The sequence below is a fragment of the Mus pahari genome, chromosome 15, assembly GCF_900095145.1.
Source record: "Mus pahari chromosome 15, PAHARI_EIJ_v1.1, whole genome shotgun sequence".
Taxonomy (NCBI): domain Eukaryota; kingdom Metazoa; phylum Chordata; class Mammalia; order Rodentia; family Muridae; genus Mus; species Mus pahari.
In genome coordinates, this window is record NC_034604.1 from 25,665,420 (window position 1) to 25,690,115 (window position 24,696).

At 41.1% G+C, this 24,696-nt stretch overlaps 1 protein-coding gene across 1 annotated transcript in view; it reads left to right on the forward strand.

Annotated features, from left to right (window-relative positions):
* The window catches only part of Pik3c3 (phosphatidylinositol 3-kinase catalytic subunit type 3), a 76,694-nt gene extending 52,687 nt beyond the window's left edge, over positions 1 to 24,007 (forward strand). Inside the window, exons 22-25 of the mRNA XM_021214144.2 lie at positions 10,116 to 10,284; positions 11,976 to 12,066; positions 19,758 to 19,883; positions 23,602 to 24,007. Of these exons, the coding sequence (XP_021069803.1) occupies positions 10,116 to 10,284; positions 11,976 to 12,066; positions 19,758 to 19,883; positions 23,602 to 23,616 (401 nt within the window). The 3' untranslated portion in view covers positions 23,617 to 24,007. The remainder of the gene's footprint in view (positions 1 to 10,115; positions 10,285 to 11,975; positions 12,067 to 19,757; positions 19,884 to 23,601) is intronic.
* Positions 24,008 to 24,696: the final 689 nt, after the last annotated feature.

Consider the following 24,696-nt stretch of genomic DNA (forward strand, 5'->3'; position numbering starts at 1 on the left):
GTGCCACGGTGTATGTGTGGATGTCAGAGGACAACTGTCAAGAACCAGTTCTCTGCCTACTGTGTGGTCCAGGGCATCCAAGGGAAGCCGCTGGGCCCACGTGGAAAGTGCCTTTAACTGCTGAGCCATCTCACTGAGCCAAGGTTTTTCTTAAGTCCCTTGAAATGGGGCACACGAAGGACACTTAGGGGAAACCTGGCCTGCATAATAGCACGTTCGCAGGGAGCCTGTGAGTGACCCTGGAACCCCACTCCGCATTCGGGGCTTCTGAAGAGAGCAGCTGCATATAGGAGCATCTCAGGCTGAATTGGTCCTTCTCCTGCCCCTGCCCATTTCCTCAGGTCAGCAGCTATCTCAGGGCTTTCTCTCCCCACGGAGGACAAGGAATAGCCATTCCTTTCTCCCTTCTTCCTGACAGCTTATTAACCCATTTGTTTGTTTGCTCTGAGATTTCCTTCCTCAGCCTCCGAGGTACTAGGATTTCAGGTTCCCCCACCCACCTGACCTTGGCTCAGATCCTTACATGCAGTGTCTGAACCTGCAGCTCTACAAGTCACTCTGTCCATTGCTTCAGCTTGGAATAGCCACTTAGGTTGGCTGCCCTCTTCCCTGGTACCTCCCTGCAGCCTTGCTCTCCCCTCCCTTCCCATCAGCAGGTAGCTTCCCAGTCCCTGAAGCCTACTGCTGTCTTTCTCCTGCTCCACCCTTGTTAGCAAGTCTGTTCCTCACCTCCGGGACCTGTCAGTAACATGCCAGCTCTGTATTTTCACTGTCCCTTGTTGAAGCGACCAACATAAAATACCCCCCCTCACACACACACACCTCTATCTTGTTAAATCACTGCTGCCTCAAGGCAAGCGTCCTCTTTCTGGAAAGTTCTGTGCTCGGGTCTCTATAGGGCACACTTTGGTTACTGTCTGAGCTGACTTAGGACGTCCTTAGAAAACCTGCAGTTGTCTGACGTCTGCCTTGTCCTCTTCCACTCTGTACTTCTCACTTCATTTTGCCTTTTTGATGTTGGTTGAAGGTGTTGATTTACACCAGCAGGTATGTTTTAAGTACCTGTTAGATGCAAGCGTCCTTCCTGACTGCTCATCAGTCATCCCCAGTCAGGGTGCAAGGCCTGTGGCAGCCGAGCCTTGTCTGTCAGCCAGCAGCATGTCTGTAGAGTGGCAGCCACACTTAGCTAAGAGAACAGGAAGGCAGGTTGGAGCAATCGAGTTAATCATCAATGCTCTTCCATGTAGTCCTTTCTGTAAAATAAGTAATCAAAGTTTACTGAGTCTTTTACAGAAACTAGGTTTTCAAATTGCTGTTTAAAGCCATCTTTTCTTATAGGAAGATATATCTTTCTGCCTTTTAGCATTCCCCCAATTAGGATAGCAAGAACATAATGGAATAGTTAAATGTAGTCGGACCCATTATTAATATACTAAACCCTGTTAACTTATACTGTAATTGGATTTCACATACTCATTTGTGAAACATATTTGTGATTGAATTTGTGTCTTGGTTGCCATGTTCCTCTCAAGGCCAGATGGTGTCTCTCATAGACAAGCCCATAGGACACTATCTGGTTGTCACAGAGGCTCTTGGCTAATGTAAACTGCTAGGATGTGTTTGGAGTGTTCTCATGTGGAAGAAGGTCTCCTGTGTCTCTTCTTTAGCTTTCTTCCAGAACTGCAGCGTTCCTGGCAGTCCCGGCTTGAGCTGATGTATAGCCATGTGCAATGCAAGACAGTTATCTTGCTAACACCACAGCACACAGCTTATCCCTGTTTTGTTGTTGTGGGTTTTTTTTTTTTTTATGTGCCTTTTGTTTTGGTATTTTTTTTGTCTTAGTGATTTTCTGTTTTTGTCTCTTGTAAAAATGAGAGAAGAAAAGATGGATTTGGGTGGGTAGAAAGGTAAGGAGGAAGGAAGACTTGAGAAGAAAGAGTATGATATGTAAAAATATACTGTATGGTAAAACTTAATTAATAATGAAGACATGAAACCCCTAGAAGAAAACTCAGAGAAAAAACCTTGAAATAAAATAAAATTGCAGTTTTTGATAATATAATAATATACCTTCTCCTGTTACATTGTGGGAAGTGATCTCTCTGGTATGTGCTCATTTTAAAAGTTAATTTGGAGAGTATAGTCACCTACCTGAGGGTTTTTGCTTGTGTTTGTTTTTTTTTTTTAATTAATTATTTTATTTATTTATTGGCCTAGGTTTCAGGGGTCTAGAAATCAGATTGTGAATTTTTACAGTTTTAGGCCTGTATCAGTTTCCACTAGAGAGTGCTTCAAGGCTGCCTTTAGGTACCAGACTTTTATGAAATATGAATAAAGAACATTCTTTTTCTTTCTAAAGAGTAGGATTGATTTGTTTGGTTTTTTTTATTCATCTGTCCATAAATTATTTTATCCAGCTACATTGTGAAGTAAGCATTTTTAAGTCTTCTTTCTCAGAGAAATTAATTAAGAAATAAGCATAGGCAAACCTACGTCTGGCTGAGCATGGTAACTCACACCTCTGCTTCCAGCACTGGGAGGGCTCTGAGGCAAGGCCGGCTGTCTGGCTGCAGGGTGGCTGCCAACCCAGCCTGCTCTGCAGTGAGATCCTGTCTTAATTAGTTCATTAACTAGTTAATTTAATAAAAAATAATTAAAGAGAATGCCACAGAACTGCTTTCAAAATTGACAGATTAGGGAGTGGATGGTAATATTTCAAGACAGTTTCATGTTATGTTATCTATAAGTATGTCATAGCTGAGTCTTAACAAAGTGAATGCTTACTTTACCATTGGCTCACTGCCGGAAGTATATTTCACTTCTTTTATTCTGAAATGCTTTGTTTTAATCCTCTTGCTGTGTTTATTTTGGCCCATTAGGCCCCGAGCAGGAGTCTTATACCATCCATATTAGAAGTTCAGAACTTTGGGTTCTCTATGTAGCTGTTGTCTCTCAACAACGGATGCAGACTGTCTCTCCTCTTGTGTTCTCATTGCCAGCGTAGCCAAGGTCAGGGGATGCTCTGCCAATGACAGTGGCTATGCTGTGCGTAGTCAGAGGTCCCTGCCATCTGATTGAGAGGCCAGAGGCTTCAGATGCAATTTATAGATGTCCCGGAGAATATAGGTGGGCTAGGGAAGGACTGACTGTGGACTCTAGGCATGTGGAAATAGGTGACCCACTTACAGTGGGAATTTAAACGTGTGTAAAGACAAAGTGCTGAGACCAGGAGTCTGAGTTGAGATTCATCCCTAAATTTCATTTCTTGGTTTGAGTACTTTTTTTTTGGGGGGGGGGTTTCGAGATAGGGTTTCTCTGTGTAGCCTTGGCTGTCCTGGAACTCACTTTATAGACCAGGCTGGCCTCGAACTCAGAAATCCGCCTGCCTCTGTCTCCCAAGTGCTGGGATTAAAGGCGTGCTCCACCACACCCAGCCCAGTTTGAGTACTTTTAACTTCTGTGCAGTTTCCCTAGTTGTGCAGCAGGGGGCACCGTATATCCACCATTAAATTGAAGGCTTTATCAGAAGGCCTTGTAGTCAGTTATAAGGGTTTTTGTTGTTTTTTTTGTTTTTTGTTTTGTTTTATCTTAATGGGTTGGAATGGAGTTTCACTTGTTACTGAATTATTATACTACCTCAGAGAGAGCAGGAAGCTACAAATTTCAGCTGGCATGAGATTGAAAAGAGGATTTTTGTTATTCAGAGTTGATGTCTGTGGATGAAACCATAGTTTAGTCAGGGTGACCAGTCATGGTAGGACTTGTTTTAGTTGTTGATCTATTGCTCTGATGAAATACCAGTTATGAAGCTCTTAGAAAAGAAAGCGTTTAAATTGGAGCTTGTTTATATTTTCAGAGGGTTTTTAGCGTGGTGGCAGGGAGCAGGGTGGCAGGGAGCAGGCTGGCAGGGAGCAGGCTGGCAGGGAGAGAGCATGGCACTGCAGCCAGGCGCTTATTACATCTTGATCTGCAGGCAGCAGAGAAAGAGTGGGCCTGGCTGGGCTTTTGAAACTTCAAAGCCCATCCACAGGGACACACCTCCGCCAACAGGACGACACCTCCTCCAACAAGGCCACACCTCCTGATCCTTTCCAGACAGTTCTAACTGGGACCAAGCATTCAAACATGAGTCTGTGGGAGAAATTCTCATTCTACCACCATGGAGCTAAATTAAATGTGGCTTTCAATGAATCATTTTTATTTCTAAAAACTAGAGGCAGGTAATCAAAATAACTGAAGAACTCCTTTGTTGCTTATGATATATAATATAACAAAGCCACAGAGATGAACCTGAATGCTCAGGATCTTGACTATGGGAACATACATACAGGTTCTCAAATAGCCTGTCCACTTCTGTGAAACCAGTGGTGCTTGTATCCATTTCAGATTCTCAAAGTGACCAGTTTGAGTGACACTGGTCACTGCTGACCTAAAGGGACAGTTATTCAGAACATCTCCTTTATTATTCTTTAGTTTTATGTGTAATTAACTTTGTTAAAAATTCTGAAAAAAAAAAAAGGCTGACATAGCAGTTGAGGGACCTGTCTCTGAAGTAAGTCTCAGGACTCTGGCCTCTTAGCCTAGTCTATGCCTCTTAGCTGAGAACAGTAAGCCGAGATCCTTGTGTTGTGTGCTTGTGTGAGGAGGTAGCATAGTTCATGTGCGTTGGTGCTGTGAGCACTATGGACTTCCCTTAGGGGTAAGCTGTGTTCTGACTGAGTAAGAGTGCCCTTTAGGCTCATACTGATAGTTGGATGCATAATTTTAAAGATAAGAAATTACCTGATATACTTGATATTTCCTTTTACCTGCTGCATTTTTGAATGATGCTTTAACAAGAACTTGATGGTTTATGAGAAAATTATTTATTCTGATTATTTAGTGTGATCGTTTCTATGTATCAGATAAGGTACACTTCAATTTTTCAAAACAAGTAGAGCGTTTGTTTAATTTTCCTTTGTCGGGGTATAGTGTGATTTTAAGGTTTTTTTTTTTTTCTGGAGTGGGACTTGATTGTGGAGTCAGGTATACTATCCTTGTTACTGTTTGTTTCCTTAGTTTAATCTTGTTGCTTTTTATAAGAAGCTCATCTTAGGTTGAAGGGGAAATGATTAGCAGATAATTGGGATGTCAGTACTGATTTGAATTTATTTATCCAACCCTTTGTTAGAAAGCCATTACTGTAAACATGGTTCCTTGGCCTTAGCTGTGTATGAGACTCCATCTAACAAGCAGCATTGGTATTGCTACATTGGTTATGGTGGGCGTGCAGCTGGCCTAAGTCTGAGGTTCATTACAATGGTGTCACTTTGGGCGACGTTTTTGTTTCTGAGTTTACTGATAAAACAATCAGAAAGGTATAGTCACATAGGAAAGAAATGAAGGAATTAAGGGAAAATGGTAAAATGGTTGTCTACAGAAAGAAGCTGAACTAACCATGGAGTAGAGTGAGAGAGGCAGAGTTGGGATTATAGGGATCTTAGGAGGTTAGAATTTTCAGAGCAAGGAATGGCAGAAGATAGGCAGGGAGCGAGTGGGATGCCAAGCGGGGTGGGACAAAGTGGAAATGACTTTCAGATTGTCTGCCATTAAATGTTTAATTTTAGTAATGTGTGTGTAAGAACAACGACACATCAGACCTAGAATAGGTTGGTGTTGCTCAACACCATTTCTTTAGCACCTCATTTACTATGTCTCGTAGGGACAGAGGAGAGAATTACCGTGGGTGGCGGCTTTGCTTTGTGCACACTTTACCGCTTGCTTGTGTGTGGTTATGACCATGCTTCTTGAATTTCTTGATTTTTTTTTATTTTATAAGGTGTACTTTTTAAATTTTCTTAAAATTAATAGCCGCTTAAAATACATGGCTCTTTGAACTTATGAAATTTAACAACAGTTTCACTGTTAGAGCCGTACGGCCCTTGCAATTGAGTCGTAACCTCGTTCTGTGAATTTTCTTACAAGAAGGATAATAATACAACCTTCATTTACAAGCAGTGATAAACAGCAGACCTTGAAATTCCAGCAGTGCTTACAAGGAAATGAAGAAACTGGACGAAGTGCTCCTTAGACAAACCACGACATTGTTGAGGAGGGAAGATGGGGGTTGGGCATCTGCTCCACCCTGAGTCCCAGGAGAAATGACACCATGAACACGTCCATATTTTTGTGACTCGAACAGTCTTTAATACTGTGCTTATCCCATCTCTTCCCCCTGCTAGGTAACATAGCTACCATAAGAGCAGAGTGCCTGGACTCGTGCATCCTAGCCAGGCAGAGGGCGGCACTCTGAGGCTAAGCCGTGACATCCTTATCATGATGCCCTATACCCTTGGATTGTAAGGGATTAGTAAACATGCGATTCCGTTGAGCTGAACAGATTCCAGATCCCTTATTTTGCAGTGGATTGTCATACTGTTTGAAAAATAGCCATATTTAAGAATTTTCCAAATCCTTTCACCCTACTTAGAGGGGAAGGAAGTCTATTTTGGTATTCTTAAAAGGCGGTGTCTTTTTGTTTTGTTTTAGTGCTGGACTTAAAGCCTTGGGTCTTTAAACCTCTATGCATATACTCTGCCACCAAATCCTAGCCTCTAAAAACATGTTCGTCAATCCTGAGAGTTGTTTTTATATAAAGTGGAGATGAAGGCTTCACAGTGTACAGCACAAACTTGATATTGACGTCTTGTATGAGTAGTTTGACATAATTATAAATCATTTATTTATTAAATAAATATTATGAACTAGTGAAATTTAACGTAATGACATTAATGTGTCAGTGAATATACTTTTGAAGCCATATGCTGTCCAGTGTGACTGGGTGTGGATTTGGGCTGTCCTGTCCCTATAAAGATGCTTAGGTATATGCCACATGAACCCCTATAGATCGACTGTCTGTTCCAGTGCTGCCGAACAACTGGAATGAAGTGTGAACTGTCTCTGACTGAATATAAGTGATGTATAGTCATTAAAAAGTACATTTTGAATGTATAGTTGTATGATTCCCCTCATTTTCTGTGGCAGCAGCAAAGAGTCACAGCTCGCAGACATCTGTGTGACCCTGAAACTAAGCAGGTGGTCCTCTGTCCAATGGGTGACTGCCAGAGTGTGGGGTTGGCCAGCTGGGTTCAGGGAGTGAATTATTTTACTCCTCACATTTTCATTTCATGGTGTGTTTGCAGATTTGTAATCATTATAATTGAAGGAACATCTGGATAGCTGGCCATTCTGTCAGTATCATTAGGTGGAAACATCTAGAACGGCTGTGCTGTAGATAAACCCTCAGCACAGAAATCACAAGGCATATCAGTGCAGTAAACAGTACCATGGCATTCAGATGGACTCAATTGTCTCTTTAATACAAGATCAAGGAAGGGAAAGAAAGGCATTCAAAACATCTCCTAATAACTCTCCAGCCTCTATCAGCAGCATTTACCATTGTCTGGGCTATAACCGAATTAAGAGGTCCTTGGTTTAATAAATGCAAAACAGATACATTGAGAGTTCCTGGTACTAGGGAGTTTCCAGGTTTCAGGATAGTAACAATAGAATATTACTCTTAATTTTTAGCTTTTATTGGCTCATTGTAAGTAGAGTAGGGGAGAAAGATAAGTGAACATGCTTTAGTGTAGTCTTTATCTCTAATGTGGTAGCAACTGCTCAGGGCAAGTCTGTTCTGCTGTAGCCTACAGAGCTCATGAGCTGTTAGCACAGCTGTTTTTGAAACAAAGTTTGCTCCTTTCTCTGGGGATATCTGGGTGTCTTGGTCTGTAACTTAGTCCTGTCATTGGAACCTTTAAACAAGAAATAGCCATCAAAAACCAAACCAGTTCCTGCATAATTTGACCATTTCTTTATTTATGGAAAGGCTTCGTGTGATGACTCAATAAAAGCAAAGATTGCTTTTCTGTGTAACTGTTTCCCTGTGAGAGCTGTTTGTTGTGTGAGCCTTGAGGTAATTAGGATAGCCATCCATTCTTCCCTGGCCTGCTCCCTCTGCTGTGAGGTTTCCTCAGACTTGGTGTTTGCAGCTGAGCTGTTCAGGCAGTTTCCTTATTCCTTTACCTGAAAATGTCCAGCTTAACTAATCATTTAGTTTGTTCTTTGGGTAAAGATGCTGTCTCAGTGAGGGTTTTACTGCTGTGAACAGACACCGTGACCAAAGCAATTCTTGTAAGGACAATATTTAATTGGGGCTGGCTTACAGGTTCAGAGGTTCAGCCCATTATCACCAAGGTGGAAACATGGCAGCATCCAGGCAGCCATGGCGTGGGAGCTGAGAGTTCTATATCTTCATCTGAAGGCTGCTCATAGAACACTGACTTCCAGGCAGCTAGCATGAGGGTTTTAAAAACCATACCCACAGTAACACACCTACTTCAACAAGGCCACACCTACTCTAACAGGGCCACACCTTCTTATAGTTCCACTCCCTGGGCCAAGAATATCACAGATGCCTAAAAGTTACAGAAAGGGAGGTGGCATCTCTAGCTGTATCTAATTTCTGTCATCTGTAATCTCAGGTACAGTCAACTCTCGACTCTCAGACATCTTTAAAGTGGTTGTTATTACCATTTTATTATCATTTATGTATTTATTGGCTGACAATGCATGTGAAGGTCAGAGAGTACATTGCCTGAGTCTGCTCTCCCTTCCTCCATGTGGCATTCAGTGATGACTCTCAGATCACCAGCCTGCCAGCAGACACTTTCCCTGCTGATCAGCTTGCCAGCCTCAAGAGTTATTTTTGAGAGAAGTTCAGAGTTTAATTTTTACATGTTATTTGAAATGCTTAAATATGTATGAGCTACTTGAAGAGACTTGACTATTGCATGGTAAATGGCTTGATTTAATTTTAAATAAATCCTATCATTTTAAATTGTTTTCTCCTTTACAGAACAAGTTAAGACTTTAATCACCCCCCTGTCTTAATGTCTTTTGTTTGTTGGTTTGGTAGTTTTCTTGACAATCTCCCTGTGTGTGTGTGTGTGTGTGTGTGTGTGTGTATTAGAATGATAGTGGCAACTGGCTTTTCAAGCATTTACTGAATGCAGTGCCAGGTACTGTGTTTCAGTGTTCTCTTTTGATTCTACATCTGAGGTACTTGTCAATTATAGTTGACATAAAGGTATCTATCACTGTTGCATATCTTTCAGGGAGAATGCACTTACTGTGATATACACAATGTGAATATGACTTCAGTGACTGTATATCAATGTGCAATGACTGTGACATATAAAATATACACATTTACACACTATACACAATGACTGTGACAGCACTCAGGAAAAGCAGTGAACAGGAAGGCCTGGCTAACATCTTGATTAGCAGTCAGCGTGGAATATTGGCTTGCACAGGGTCCCTTGTGCTCATGAACAATAAACTTAGTACTCTGAGGCAGGGCTGGTACCCTTGATGGGAGAAATAAGGTGATAATTCTGAGGCAGCAAGGAACAGCACTGAGCCCCAAGGCTCTGCCCTGAGAATTCATCTTCAGCATCCTTGCTTCATGCAGCCTGTAGATCACTAGATGCTTCATGGTTCCCATGGTGAATCACTGCTAGGTGGGATGATCCCATTCCTGTGGCTCTGCTCTGAGACACTATAAGACTTTTCTCGGAGGAATTACAGCTCTTGGCAGTCCTGAGTACGGTGTTCAAATCCCCAATCTCCAGCTAGGGAACAGGTAGAGGAAGCCAACCATGTAACTTGAAATTTGAAGGATTTTTTTTTTTTTGTAGTTATAGTTCCATAGCAGTCATTACAGAAAGAGCAGTTTACCTGAGCTTAATACACAAGACAATTTCTTCCAACTTTGTTGCTGCCGATTCTTTTCAGAGTTATTTGGGTGTTTGCTCCTTGATTCTGCACTTCTAAACCTGAGATTTTATCTTTTAAATTAATATTAACTGGGATGGTTTTAAGGGTTTTTTTTTTTCATGTCCAAGCATTGAACCACATTGTACTTTGAAGGGCAGATTTAAAGCTATAGAATAATTTAATGAATTAATTAATCTTTCTCAAAAATGCATTTTGATGAATTGTATATGCAATCTCCTTCCTGGTTTGAAATAATAACTACTGTGGGACTGACTGAGTTTCTTGTTCACACCCAGGCAAACTCTTCCATATAGATTTCGGGTATATTTTGGGTCGAGATCCGAAGCCCCTTCCTCCTCCAATGAAGCTGAACAAGGAGATGGTGGAAGGGATGGGTGGTACACAGAGTGAGCAGTACCAAGAGTTCCGAAAGCAATGTTACACAGCCTTCCTCCACCTGCGAAGGTAAGGGTTGCCTGCACTAGCTGTCGAAGTGTGCTTGCTACCATATCTTTCTCAGATGATGCTTTTGAAATACACTTTTGCTACATAGACTACAACGCCAGTATCCAAAGCTATCTTGCTTTCCCACCTAATTGTCACATGTGTAACCCCCCAGTTGAGATGCTGGCGTTTTGTGAGTGTGAGAGTTGGCTAACCAAGAGGAGCTTCACTCCACCCTTTGTCCTCGGAGGCAGTAGAGATGGACATGGCAGCCATGGCACTGGCTTAGGGACAGCTGTTTTGTTTTCTAGCACTTTGTCCAGCTCACCTTTGGATGCTGTTCAGGACCATCCAGAAGTTTCCTTTTGTTCTCCTCACTGCCTCATGACTCACAACTGCTCTGAAGAAGGTTGATTTCACTTGTTCTTTCTTCTTCAGTGTCACTCTTCCGTCTTTCATCATGGTTTGATTAAAAAGACTAGATGACTTATGTTATCAGAAGAAAAAGCATGTACTTGTGCACGAACTGAGCTCTGACGCTTAGTCAAAAGTGACAGATCATTGGACTCTTAGGGTATTTTCCACCTAACTATGCAAAAGGAATTTTCCTAGTGCAGCAGAAATTCTATTGTAAGACATGCCTGCATTCCCTCTGAGGGTGTGAGGAAGGTGGCTGTGGTCAGCCTACATGATCTGCGTCACTAACCTCACCATGTTCTTATAGTATGATGACATCCACAAATACCAGTAGTTTTATTTTTGATTTGTATGTAATTATTTCTCTTGACTTGTTCTGTTAGTTAGAGCAGCTAATACTAATTAAACAAGAGCAGTGAGAGCAGACGTTCCTGCCTTGGATCCTACCTACTACAGTATTTAGTCTTATGAAATGAAGAACAATGTTAGCTGTGGGGTTTGGTTAGATCTTTCAGTTTTGTCTATTCTACAGTGAGCTATGTGCTAAGTGGGGGTTCTATTGACTTTTAGGAGGAGTCTTTAGGTGACTAGTCATGAGCCATGTGACCCTGAGAAAGAGGGCAGGCAATGCCTGAGAACACACTCACTGAAAGCAGAAGGAAATCAGTGTGCTTTATACAGTGCTAGTGGACCATTGGTAGTAGGTAGGTAGAGTGAGAAAATAGAAGCAAGTTACTAATGTAGAGCTGAGGTTCGAATTCCTTACTAGAAACATCACAAGGACTGGATAATGTCAGTGCGTGCATATACCAGTTGTCTCAAGGAAAAGCTGGAGTCTTCGTGTTATACATTTCTAGATCTCATACCATGGAATATACTTTTAGAGTTTCCATTTAAAAATGGCATTCCTCTCATTTTCAGAAAGTATATTCTTTATAAAGAACAAAGAGGGATATACTCTCAGTTCAACTAGAGTTTTGTAACTGAAGAGCTGTCATTTTCAATGACAAGTATCTGCTTTCTATGACTACCTAGGTTGTTACTTCTCAAGAGCTAAATCAATGGAAGGGAAATAGCATCATCCCACGCCGACTCACTTGTGAGAGATCCCAGGGAGTCGAACAATAATTTTAGCAAGCACAGTAACAAGTGAATGCTTACTCCTGTTGTCTTTTCCTTGGAATTAATAATAATCATAAAGCTACAGTTGTCACAACTTTTCGGGGTGTTCTTGATAAGGCAAAGAAATCTAAAATTCTAACTCACTGATTTCATTTTCTTTCTTGCTCTTTTAGGTATTCAAACCTGATCTTGAACTTGTTCTCCTTGATGGTTGATGCAAACATTCCAGATATTGCTCTTGAACCAGATAAAACTGTAAAAAAGGTAATTTTGACTTCTTTTTTTGTATATAACACAGTTCATATTTAACATACAAAAATGGGTAAAGACTTAAACAGTGCATCCTTCTTTTTGTCCCAGCTCTTGGACCAGTGGTTCCCAACCTTCCAGATACTACAGCCTTTAGTAGTTCCTCATGTTGTGGTGACCTCCCACGCCAAAATTACAGTTGTTTCTACTTCGTAATGGTAGCTTGGCTACTGGGATGAATTCTAATATAAGTATCTAATAGTTCGCAGATAGGGGTCCTGAGCCACAGACTGAGAACTACTGCCATAGACTGTTGACTATTAGCAGAGTCTAAGGGAGAGTCTTCTCTGTACGTTTAGTCACATTTCAGACCAGCAAACTCTCAGGTCTTCTGTGGCAACCCTGGTCAGTCCTGTCGGGACTCATCTCTGTACCCATGTGCGTAGCTCTCCCTCTACCATTGCCAACAAGGTGCCTGACTTGGTGGATGCAGGTGGAACATGCTGAGGCCGCCATATGTAGATGAAGCCATCCCCTCTATAGTCCCATGAGTCCCTCTGATTTGGACTTTACCGGGTCACTGTAGAGTCCTGCTTTTAGTTTTCTTTGTAAACAACCTATAGAGATGACAGGTAGAATCCGCCACATGTGAGCAACAGCAGTCGACCATCTATCTGTCATAACTAGACTTGGACCAGGCCGTGGATTTGAAGCCTTTCCTTTAATCTGGTTTCTGGTAGTAGCTTCTGATGAGAGCTGATAGAAGAGTGCTTTATGTATCCAAAGGCAAAAAGATGATGGATCATGTCAGTATTCGACTTCAGAGAAAGACTGTGCAGCATATTAACTTAGAAAAGACTAAAATCTCTGAAAGACATTCTCTAAGATAGAGGTGCTCGGGATTTGAAAGCGGGGACTGACATCAACAGATCCTATGTCTAATGGAGTGGGCTGTGGAGAATTAAGTTCACTCTAACTGAACCAGAAGGAGATCAGTTCTTTCCTTAGGTTGCAGGCTAAGAGGAGCTTGAATGGAGGTACTTTATTTAGTCACTTAATGAAATAAACTCTTAAAGAGTTTCTGTTTTATTCATATGGATGACGCGTTGGCCTTTCTGTTTTTCTTCAGAATTTGGAATTTTGTTTTGTTTCAGGGGAGATAACCTGAGTTTGTCCTGGTTTTTGTCCTTTTATTTTCACTTTACTGATAAAGGCCACCCATCAGGAAATATAACTGATTGATGAAAATTATTGAGCAGTGAAGGATGCCTGCACCAGGCTTCAAGTGACTCAGACTTCCGTTTGACTCTGCTCTATCAAGTATCTCTTCAGGAGTGTCTTTAAAGCTTGTTTATATGCTCTCCATCGTGGTCACTCTTCCCTGAGTGTGGACGTTCAGAAGTCATCTGTGAGGTGGCAGGCAGGGTTTGTCAGTCAGGGATTAGACAGTGGTTTCATAGACAGTGGTGTCCTTGGCCAGTTCTAGTTCTCACTGCATCCTCTCTTGTGCCACCACCTATTTCAAGAAGTCACGCGGCTTCCTTACCAGATATCCTCACAGTGCTGTTTTAAAGCATGAAGCAATTCCCTTTATGAAAAATGAGCCAAAAAAGCAAATCTGTTAGATATTTTCTAGACTGGTAATTCCTACCACTTTGTTTCAGTTTAATAGAACTTTAAAAGGCATTTTGCCATATTTTTTCAAAACTATATTTTATAACAGATGTCTTTGTTTTCTGATCTTTTATCCAAATGTGAAATACTCAGTTACAACACTTGAAATTTATGTGGTAGTTGACTAAAATTTTTTGCATATTAGGTGAATTGCTTCTTTGAAAAGATGTAGATTTTTGCTGAGGTAATGGTGGCCACTACTGTTTCCTTGCATTACTGATTAAATAGTGTACTAGCTATGGGATCACAGAGTGTGTAAGAGGATGTTTGTTCACAGTAGTGAGGGTCAGATTGCCTGAGAGGTCCTACCATTTTCTGTGTTTAGCTTTGAATAGGAAGTAACAACTTTTATAATTCCCTGGGAAATGATTCCTTGCTCTTAACAGTTTGTTATTCAGATTGATATGCCTGAGCACACGATGGCTCTGAAATCTGAAATGGAGTTAACAAGACTCAGCCCCTAAATATGGGCCTTGACCTTTAATGAAGCAGCCGCAATAGGAAGGTCTCTGGTGTGGACCTTCAAGAATTCACTGATCTTCATCTAAAGTAAATCATAAAACCCTCAATTCAGAAAGCCTACCACAAACGGGGGATAAGAATAGAAACGGGACAGAAACTAGGTTTGATCAGTTTCCTTAGGGTGCTCTGTGTCTACAGCAGACTGGAGGTGAAATACGTATAGGTCCTCCTGTCCCATTGGGTCATCATGTTCTGAAGGAGGGTGCTAATGTTACTGAAACATTCTTGTTCTGGATAAACATGTATGCCTTTCTGTTAATATAAGCATTACATGTTATGGATAAACATCTACATTCCTGATAGTATGAACATTGCATATTATAGATACATGTGTGCACCTTTCTATTAATACGGATATTGCATGTGATAGATACATGTGCACACCTTTCTGTTACTGTGGGCCCTGCACAAAGGTTACCACCCTGAAGCTTGTATTGGAAAGCTTCCTCTACCTGCAAGCCAGGAGTTAGCATCCCATCGTCAGCTGTAAACAGAATTACTGAGTAGCCATGGGTCAGTCTGTCAAAGAAAGCTCAGTTGGAGGAAAAGCTCGCTCAAAGCTGTCATCATTCTTCAAGCCAATTACTTCGAAGAAAGACTGTCAGATAGTTTAATAAATTAAAAAAATGTATTTTGATAAAGTTAAGTATTTTTTATTAATATAACCAAAGCTTAGTGAATTAAATTCCAGCAATGAATAAATAGATCCTATTAGTTGATTACATAAGCATAATATGTTTATTTATAAATATTAAAATGTATGTGTGAAATACTGAAATCATAGGAAAATAAACACTTTCGGAATAGCAAGAAAGTTGAATAGGTAAAGTTATTTGCCATCAAGACTGTCCTGAATTTGATCCCCGATACCTAAATAGTAGAAGGCAAAGTTGATTTTCAGAAGTTATTGTCTGGTTTTTCACAGCTGCATGCCCATACACACATACATACACACACAAATGTGGGAGTGTGCTAAAATACGTAAACAAGCAAATGAACACACATACAAGCTAGAAAGCTGAGGCAGAGGGATTTGAGTTCCTAGCCAACATGTGTTACATAGCAAAATCTATGCCATGTGGGTCACATAGCAAAACAATATCTTAAAAAGGAAAAAGAGTAAGTAAATTAAAAACTAAAAGTACATAAAACACGTGTATTCACTGTCTGTTTGGCGTGTGTTAAGGACCTGATGTCTGTAGATCTACTTTTCTGAAGTGAGCATGGCTCGCCTGCACCAGGCTGCTCCAGCGCTCTCCTCATTCCCTTCCCCACTCTGCATACTGTGAGCGGTGCTGGTTTGTTGGTGAGGTAGTCCTGGTGTCTGCCTGATAGAGATTAGTAGCATCCCTTTCCCTGTGCCAGGGAACCTACCTTGTAATCACAGAATCCGACAACAGACAGGATACAGTGCATAAAGTTCCAGCTTACCAGATGATGGTGGAAGCTTCAGGTGAGAGAAGAGGGTAGGGCAGCACACTGAGCCGGCAATGATGGTGGTGATGTTAGCTGTGAGAAAGATACACAATCTTGGTGAGGAAATTGGGAGGAGACATTTCATAAGCCTGCAGCACTGAAATAGAACTTCTTATTACAGACACTTACATCACTTAGACAAAACTTGTACTCCCTAACAGGACTTAGCTCTGTGACTGGGGATGATAGGTTGAAAAAGATGACCTTATCTTCTAGGAGTTTGAAATGTTTGTTCCTAGCTTTTCAAACGTATCTTTTCAACATGTCTTTAGTTGGAGGGAGAGGACACCAAAGTGAAGATATTAATGGATTCGCATATAAGCATGCTTAACAGCCTTGTCGTCCCTGCTCCCTTTATTGCAGTAATTAAAGAGAAACCTCTAAATTCTGATGCTGAGCCTATTACAGAATTTAAGGTACTGATTTCTATTGGAGGATTTAATGGAGACATTCTTTCTTTAAATTGATTTCCTCCTAAACTTTAAAACAAAGAAATTATATGTATTACAAGAAGCCATAAATAGATGACTGTATTTGAGATGACCTTTAAAATTAAATTACCCCTGGTTCCTATGAGGTTGCCCATGGCTCCTGTCGGATCAGCCTGTCGGCTCGGCAGCACAGGTTCTTTTGCAGTTTGAAAGGCTTTCGATGGCTTCTATAGCAGCTTGTGTCTTTGTAAGCAGTTCCAAGCACTGGCTCTCCTGTAGCCATGATTAGGTGGGGATTTGGTTTTCCTTTTCTTTTTTTTTTTCAAGATACTTTTTAAATCCTTTTCTATTACACTAAGGCGTTCTGGGTTGTAGATAGCACAAATAAATGAGCTCAGCAAGAAAATAAGTTAAAAGCATGTCCTTTCATCTGGATGAGTCAATTGTGTTACTTAACCCACCTTTCTGAATAAGAATTTAGCAAGGAAAGTCTAAATTGCTTTTAATTGAATGCTGCTGTGTGTGAGAAATCCTGAACATTGGTATTTTAAACAAAGGTCTTTCTATATTAGCTTGTGTGAAATTGAAAACGTAAAAAATACTTAGTTTAAACAAAACCACCATGCTTCTTAATATGAAAATGTGTTTCAGTGGTTTATTGGAAATTTCCTCCAAATTTTGTGTGTGTGTGTGTGTGTGTGTGTATGTGTGTGTGTATGATTGAATATGGCAAACTTAGGCTAATTCTGGTATGGTATAAAAGCTTTTAGCTAATCTATAGACTTTATTTTATTAGATTCACATTTAATAAATTGTTCTCCATAAATAAAAGGCAAAGTTTTCTTGTTAGTAGGAACAGGGGAAATTCTATCATTGCTCAGAGCTTCTTAAGCAGATTGCTTGTGTGGCCTGGTGCAGGTTAGTGGTAGAGGAATGCTTTTGAGGTTGCTAGGTGCATGCGTCACTGGGAGAGGGATGTGTGCATATCCCATGAAGGCAAAGACACTAAGCCATTGGCCTTATTACAGTGAAGGGTGACTGCATAACTCCAGAGCAAATGGGGGCCCCATGCTTAATTATCTCCTGTGCTTTGCCTGCTTCTGACCATTGACAGGGGGGGGGAGGGCGTAGGACTCTCCATTGGTACAGTTACTGGAGACACTGTTAGATGTGTGGCCCATTGTTGACTAGAATGTCAGTGTGGCACACAACCGAACTTATTTTGGTTCACTTATGCTTTTAGAGCGTTTGAGCATCTGGTGATGGTTACATCGACTCCTCAAAGCATAATTATCCACTGCAGAAGTGTTGTTGCAGGCTAAGTGACTGTTTCAGAGAGGTTGCTTGTTTCTTGCAAGTAAGTGGTTGAATGGATCTGCTGTGGTTCAGGTCACAAGTAGATTTTCAGGAACCAAGCAATGCCAGCAGTTCCAAAATGAAGAAGCACTCTGAATGTACAGATGTCTTTTCCCTGTTCTGATATAACCCCTGGACTGACCGTTAGAGTACCCTATTTCACAACAGTGACCAAGAATGCCAGTGGCACTTACAAGACAAGGTACAAGTACACAGAACTGAGTTTCTAGCATCAAACATAAGCAGACTTGTTGTGTAGCAGTGGATAAAATTTCAGTTTACAATTTTTTGCTTCTAGGCAATTTCCAGATTGTTTGAGTAGGTATAAGTAGGTAAATATGCTTTAAACTAAGCCAAGTGTTCAGCAGTCCTTAGGGTTCAGTGTAACCTTGACCAGGTTAACTGCCTGCTCACTAGGATGAACCTTCAGATCAGTACAACACAATTTACTGTCTCTCTCCATACCATCTAGACTGTATGTTAATAAGTATGTTAGTGGATAGGCAAATGTGACACAAAGCTGGAGAACACAGAAGCAGTGTTGTCTCTGCAGTTGCTGCTGCACATGTGCACACGCTTAAGGAAGAGACACCCGAGGAGTGCAGGACTGCGCATGTGAGTCCAGCAGGAAAACTAGAAAGGAAGACCAAGGACAAAGTGAAAACCAGAGCTGGAAGTGTGGCCCGAAAGTGTCAACTCCACAGCCATAACAGCAAGGTGTGTGTTGTGGCAGTTTATGGAGTTACATAGACAAGAAGAAAGGCTGCAGGCTACAGCTTGACGAGTTAGCTGACTCTTGCAAAGCCAGAGGACAATGACAGGTGGCCTACCACAGCCAGGGAGAGCAATGCTGACTGACTGAATGCGTATAAACCTCTTTAAAGAAAATGTTTCATATTTGATAAAAAGCATTTTATGCCAAATATATGTTTTCTTTCTTCATGTAAGTACTTTAATTAAGTACACAAGTTTGATAAGGTAGGCTAGAGTTTTATTTTGATCCATTTGCTTTCTAATTATTCTTAATGTTGTTGAAATAGTTCTAATGTTGTCAGATATCCTGCCACAGAAAACTGTGAAGAGCAAAGACTCAAACTCGAGGAGACCCACATCAGCCCTCCAAAGTGCCAGATTGTCCCTGAGTTTTGCATGTATTTTACTCTCGCCTTTCTCTCTTGGGCTGGAGAATCAAATCACGTGACATGCCTCCGTGTTTCAATGTGCTGTGTCTGTGGGTAGTTAAATCTTTCCTAATGAACTCAGTGAGGCACCAATTCTCAAACCAAAGGACCAGAAAGACACAGGGTTGTAGAAGAGGATTAGGGTACTGCCTGGGGGGGGGGGCAGTTTACAGGAGTGGGTGGCAGCTAAGCAGGCAGTGGAGGGAAATTTTGATGACTATGCTGTGCTGACAAAATAAAAGGAAATACAAAATTGAGTAGTCTTGTCCACTTGGAAGTCTTAATTTCTCCCATTCTATGTTGAAGGAGTATATGTGAGTTATTTATAACAGGGCAGTAAAGTGCAGAGATTATGTGCAGGGCCTAAGACTGTCTAGAAACACACACCCCTTTACCAGTTAAGAGTTCCTGTGGCAAACCCCACCATCCTTGGCTTCTGAAGATAGACATTGTCTTTTGCAGCGCCTTAATAAAGTCAAATAAGACTTTATAGACTGCTGACATAGGTTTTAGCCAAAATAATTCTCCAGTCACTGACTTTTATGTTTTAAGAAAAACACAGGTAAACTCATGCATGCATATACTTTATTCTTCTAATACTGAATGCTATTGAAAATGAACAATGCTTTAAAGTATGAATTAAAAAACTCACAAGCCCATCTTTGGCATTGTAGACCCATTGAAATAATCCCTTGCCAAGGTCCAAGGGGCTGCTGTGGGAAAGGCTTTTTTAGAAGCTCAGTTATTTTACCAGTGGTTGATGTACTTGCTGTGCACTAGGACCATAAAGGTGCATGCAGGTCAGGGTGATAATGTAATATGCTCCCACCTTGCCGTGTCTATTTCTGTTACATAGTAGGTCTTGAGCTAGAATGTTCAAGCAGAAAATGCAACTCTGAGCTAAAGTTATAGCATTTCTAGTTTTAAAAGGAGTTGGTGTCTGATTGAGAGAGAGCATTCAGAGCTCCTTATGGGCATAACTCTTGGCATCTTAATGATGTCTCTTCAGAGCACATTCCTGACTTGTTTCATGAAAGAGCTTGATGTTGTCTCTGGTTCTGTCCAGGTTCAGGATAAGTTCCGTTTGGACCTGTCAGATGAGGAGGCTGTGCACTACATGCAGAGTCTTATCGACGAGAGTGTCCACGCACTGTTCGCTGCCGTGGTGGAGCAGATCCATAAGTTTGCCCAGGTACGTCCCAAAGGCTTAGGGTACTTTTGGGTGGCATTTGGTCTTAAACAACTTCTCTGGTGAAGCCAGCTTAGGCGAAAGGGCCAAACGCCAGCTAATGTCTGTCCAGGAGAGAAAATCAGCTCAGGTAAGGTCTGTTACTCACCTAGACATGTGTTACCATTCATGCCCTTTCTATAAATAAATAAGTAGAAAACAAAATGTACACTAATTTTTGAACACACCGTTAAATATCCTAAGTAATAAACATTTCCACAAAACCTCTTTGTGAATTTATTCTAAAATTACCTGCTGGACTTTACTCCAGCCGAGGCTGTGAATGGGAACAGAGGGAACTGGTCTGTTGAATCCTGGCCGTTCCTCTTGTGCTAAGTAGTAGAGATTTCTCTGATGTTTATATTTTGTTTTTAATTGTGTGACTTAGCATAATATTCCCTTTTGGGAAATATATATATATTGATGAGTAAAACCCGATTCTACTGGTTGTATTAATCACACTTACCATGGAGTTTGAAGCCATATAACTGACAGTTGTTAACTGGCCACATTCTCAGCCAATCACTATCATCCTTCAGGGTGCCCGGTGCCCTGACTCCTTGTATGTAGTTCTCTCTATCTCCTCTGTAAAGAAGCAGCCTCATTGCGTACAATAACCAATCTGTTTGAAACCGGAGGCATCAGCCTATTTTCTTTCCTAGATGCAAATGACTCTAAAAGACAAGCAGGAAATGCTGTTGAGAGTTCTCATTATGTGGTTCTCATTTCATCATTAAGATGGAAGAATAGGAGTATACAATTTCTCCTAGACAAAATAAAATACTGAGTTCTTTTTCCAAAGAAAGTCTTCACTAAGAGCCACTTTTTTGTACATTTAGATATTTTCTGAAGAGCCAGATGATTCCCTAAGCAGTGGCTTAAATGACTAAGATTTATTGTTGTGTGGCAGAAACAGTGGTATGTCAGCCCGTGTCCCACGTGTATTCCCAGTGCACTCAGCAGTACTCATATGGCTGAGAAACAGTAATGATGGACCCAGCAGCCACCTATCGGACATCTATATGTGCCAACAGTGATGTGGACTCTGTATTACCTTGTGTTGCCTGTGACATACATTCCCATCTGGTAAATTGAGGCCAATAGGTAACAAGGTCTGGGTCCATAACTGTCACTAAAGTTTTTTCATGGCTATATACTCAATTGAGTGTTATTCTATTAGACCTGAGTAGAGTTTGTTATGAGTAGGTGTTTGTTATTTTTATTATTTACTTATAAATAAAAAAAAAATTCTCATCTTTTCCATCCTAACTTTCTGCTCTTCAGAAGTAAAACTAAAGTATCTGGCATGAATTTGCATGCCTTCAATCTCAATACTTAGGAGGCAGGAGCAGGTGGATCTTTTTGATTTGCCTTCTTTTAATCTCAGGACTTGGGAGGCAGAGCAGGTGGATATTTGTGAATTCAAAGCCACCAGGACAGCCAGTGCTACATAAAGACCCTATCTCAAGAAATAAAGAATTTAAATTAAAATTTTTTTAAATTGCTCAAAAAAAAAAATCACAAAAAAATGTAATATACACATGAGTTGCCCAGAATAGTTAATCAGAAATAAATAGTATAAATGCTGACCACCTTGGCTTCACCTGATGGGCACAGCCTATCCTGATGGGCACAGCCTATCCTGACTGTCTCTGGCCCGTGCTCTTCTCTGGACTGCAGTCAGCTCTAAAGCTCGGCTGCCAGTCACTTGGTACATGGCGGAGGCATTGAGGTCTTCCAATTGCATTGTTTCTGTGGTGGCAGTCCCCAACCTGATAGATGCCTGCTAAAACTCCCTCAATATTATTTTTCTTTCATACATATTCCACTTAACTGTGTAAGAAAGGTTTTTAACACTTCCGTCCACATGATCCTAGAAATTCCTGTCCTCTTTTTTTTTCCACTGTTATTTTATGCACCTATTCAGTCTATTTAGTATTAATTATATGTGTGTTTTCAAAGCTGACTGTGTGACAATCAGTTAGTATATTCTTCCTTGGGGATGCCCACCTCTCCTGAGTCCAGTGTTCCTCAGTTGACTATAGTTCTTGGTGTGGGCTAAGGCCTCGTTGGCTTTTTTCACGTGTTTGTTGGCTTTACCTTATTCAGGTCATCTTGTTCAGGTCATGTTTGGAGTCAGACTGGTAAGACATTTTGGGTGTGACTTCTGATATTACTAGAAGACACAATCTCGCAGCATACTCCCTGACTCTGTTCCTTCTTCTACAGTGTTCCCTGAGTCTTACTTAGGTCTGGGCTTGCTTTGGCCCTCTTTAAAATAGTTCTTCAGGTGTTGGGAACTGAATGTTTGGATCCAACTCTCATGCTTAGTATTCTCAAATTTTTCCCCCATAGGCAGACACTTTTGAAGTGTTTATGATAGCATTTGAGACCATCTGTTCAGTCCCAGGATTTTTCTCACACACACATAAAAACATACAGAAACACGCGTGGGGATTTTACTTCTGGAATGCTTCCAGGATCTTCAGACTGCTAGCATGTCAGTGTGGGTCCTTTACAGTTTACCTTTACCAGCATTTTCAGTATTTATCACGTGAAAGCTTTCTGGAAGAACACTGTAGGCTTCATGACAGTCCCTCTCTTCAGAGTCTCCCTGACTCCCGTGCTGTGCTCGGAGTACATCTCCTGCTCGTGAGGACTTTAGGGATATGTTCTTCTTCTGGGCCGCCTTGTCTGGCCCAGTGGAAAAGGAAGCATCTAGCCTCAAAGAGACATGAAGTGCCAGGGAATGGGGATAACCAGGAGGGCTCCCCACTGGCTCAGAGAAGAAAGGGGGTGACCTGGAAGGGGGCAGTGAGCAGGATGTAAACTGAATAAGTAAAAAAGGAAATAAAAGAGTTGATTTCAAGAGTATCAGGACCTCCCTGTTGGGTCTAAAACATCTGCCAGTATTACCCACTGACCATAACCTGATTCTTGCCTTGTGATTTTATGTATATCAAGGACCATTCTTTAGAGAATTCATTTCTTTGATGGATCCATTAATGAAAATACTTAAATTGCTTCTGAAAATGTAAATTACTTCTTTCATTAGCATAAAATAAACATTTCACCATATTCTTACTTAAGTTGATACTTTAGCTTATATCAGATTAAATTCAATCGGAATCGCGGCAGTAGGTGTCTGCACACTGTAACTCTTGGCAATAAGATTTCTCGCTGTCATTTCCCACGAGATGGAGTAGATAGGCATGAAGGGTGTTGGTGATACGGATGCACCCGTCTTGGACTCAGCTATTTGCTGGTTTTGTTCTTTCACAATTGCTTTTGCTTTGGTTTTCAGACCAATGCAGAAATCAGCACTTCCATTCTGGAAGACATAGCAGCTAGTCTGTTGTTGGCAGAGCGGGGCACGGAGAGCTAAGTATACTGTTTGCAGTGTGATTCAGGATGACTTGCCTTCCCGTGCTGGGTGGAGCTCTGTTTTTCTCTCCTACATAACAATTTGCCATCTTGGGCTTGGGCTTACAGTGAGCCAGCAACTCTTCCCCCGAGCATTTTCTCATATAAGTGATTCCTCAGCAAGCCTCAGGAACCCCATAAAGAGTCACACAGTCCCGATCCTCTTGGGAGGTTTAGCAAATCTTTTATTGATCGTTGTTAAATCTTTCTTCATAAACAGAAAACTAAATTATTTTTTGTTTGTTTTTAATTTTGATAGTACTGGAGAAAATGAAAGGGGATTTGACCTATCGTGATGCCTGGCTCAGTAAGAAAACACGGGAGAAGCCACTGCTGTGTAGTAAGGACATCAAAGGAAGAACAAGAAAGAGAGGGTGTCCAGAAGTTACGTTGTGCCCGAGCTTTGTGTCCTTGGATGCCACTGCTTAAATCTAGACCAGAGGGTTTGTTTAAAGCTGCTGCAGACAGAGTAGTCGCTCATCTCTAATTCCAAAACTCTGGAGGCTGAAGTGTGAAGAGTGACACATTTTTGAAGCCACCCTCAGCTACATAATGACTTCTGGGTCAGCCAAAAATCACTGTATATATTTGTGTTATAGTGTATAAAGATGAAAAGAGGATTATGTATATGAAACAGTAAAGCATTTTAGCCTCTGAGTCTCATATGCCTTGTTTTTCCTGGCCATAGCCTACTGAGCATTTACTGATCTTTACAAACTCAACATATGGATAGATGCGTCGATCAAACAGGACTCAGGAACTGGTTTTGCACTAATAGGAAGTTCTGTACAGGCAAACTGCTGAGTAAGGCTTGCTTGGGCGTGGCTCTACCAAGACTGCTTCCCTACTGCCTAATGTTTTGTGCAGTAAGCCAGACCTGATGTCAGCCTGCCTACAGCCACTGTCTGTCTTCGGAGCTGGGCCTTTATGCTCAGTACCTGTCCTTCCTCCTAGGCCCCAAACAACCTGTTCAACTTAGTTTTAAAAATTAGGTTTTGTGATTTTTAAAACTTAACATCCTAGTACTGTCTTACATTTTGCTATTTCCTCTTGAAAATATATCTGCACAAAGACTTGAATGTCAATGTTCTTTTTAACTTTCTTTTTTCTTTTTCTTTTAAAAGACTTATTTATTTATTATTTATATGAGTATACTGTAGCTGTCTTCAGACACACCAGAAGAAGACATTGGATCCCATTACAGGTGGTTATGACCTATGGAGGAGCTCTTAACCGCTGAGCCATCTCTCCAGCCCCCAAAACAAGTGTGAGTGGCCTTGTAAGTGCTGGGATTTGAACCTGGGACTTCTGGAAGAACAGCCAGTGCTCTTAACCGCTGAGCCGGTTTTGTTTT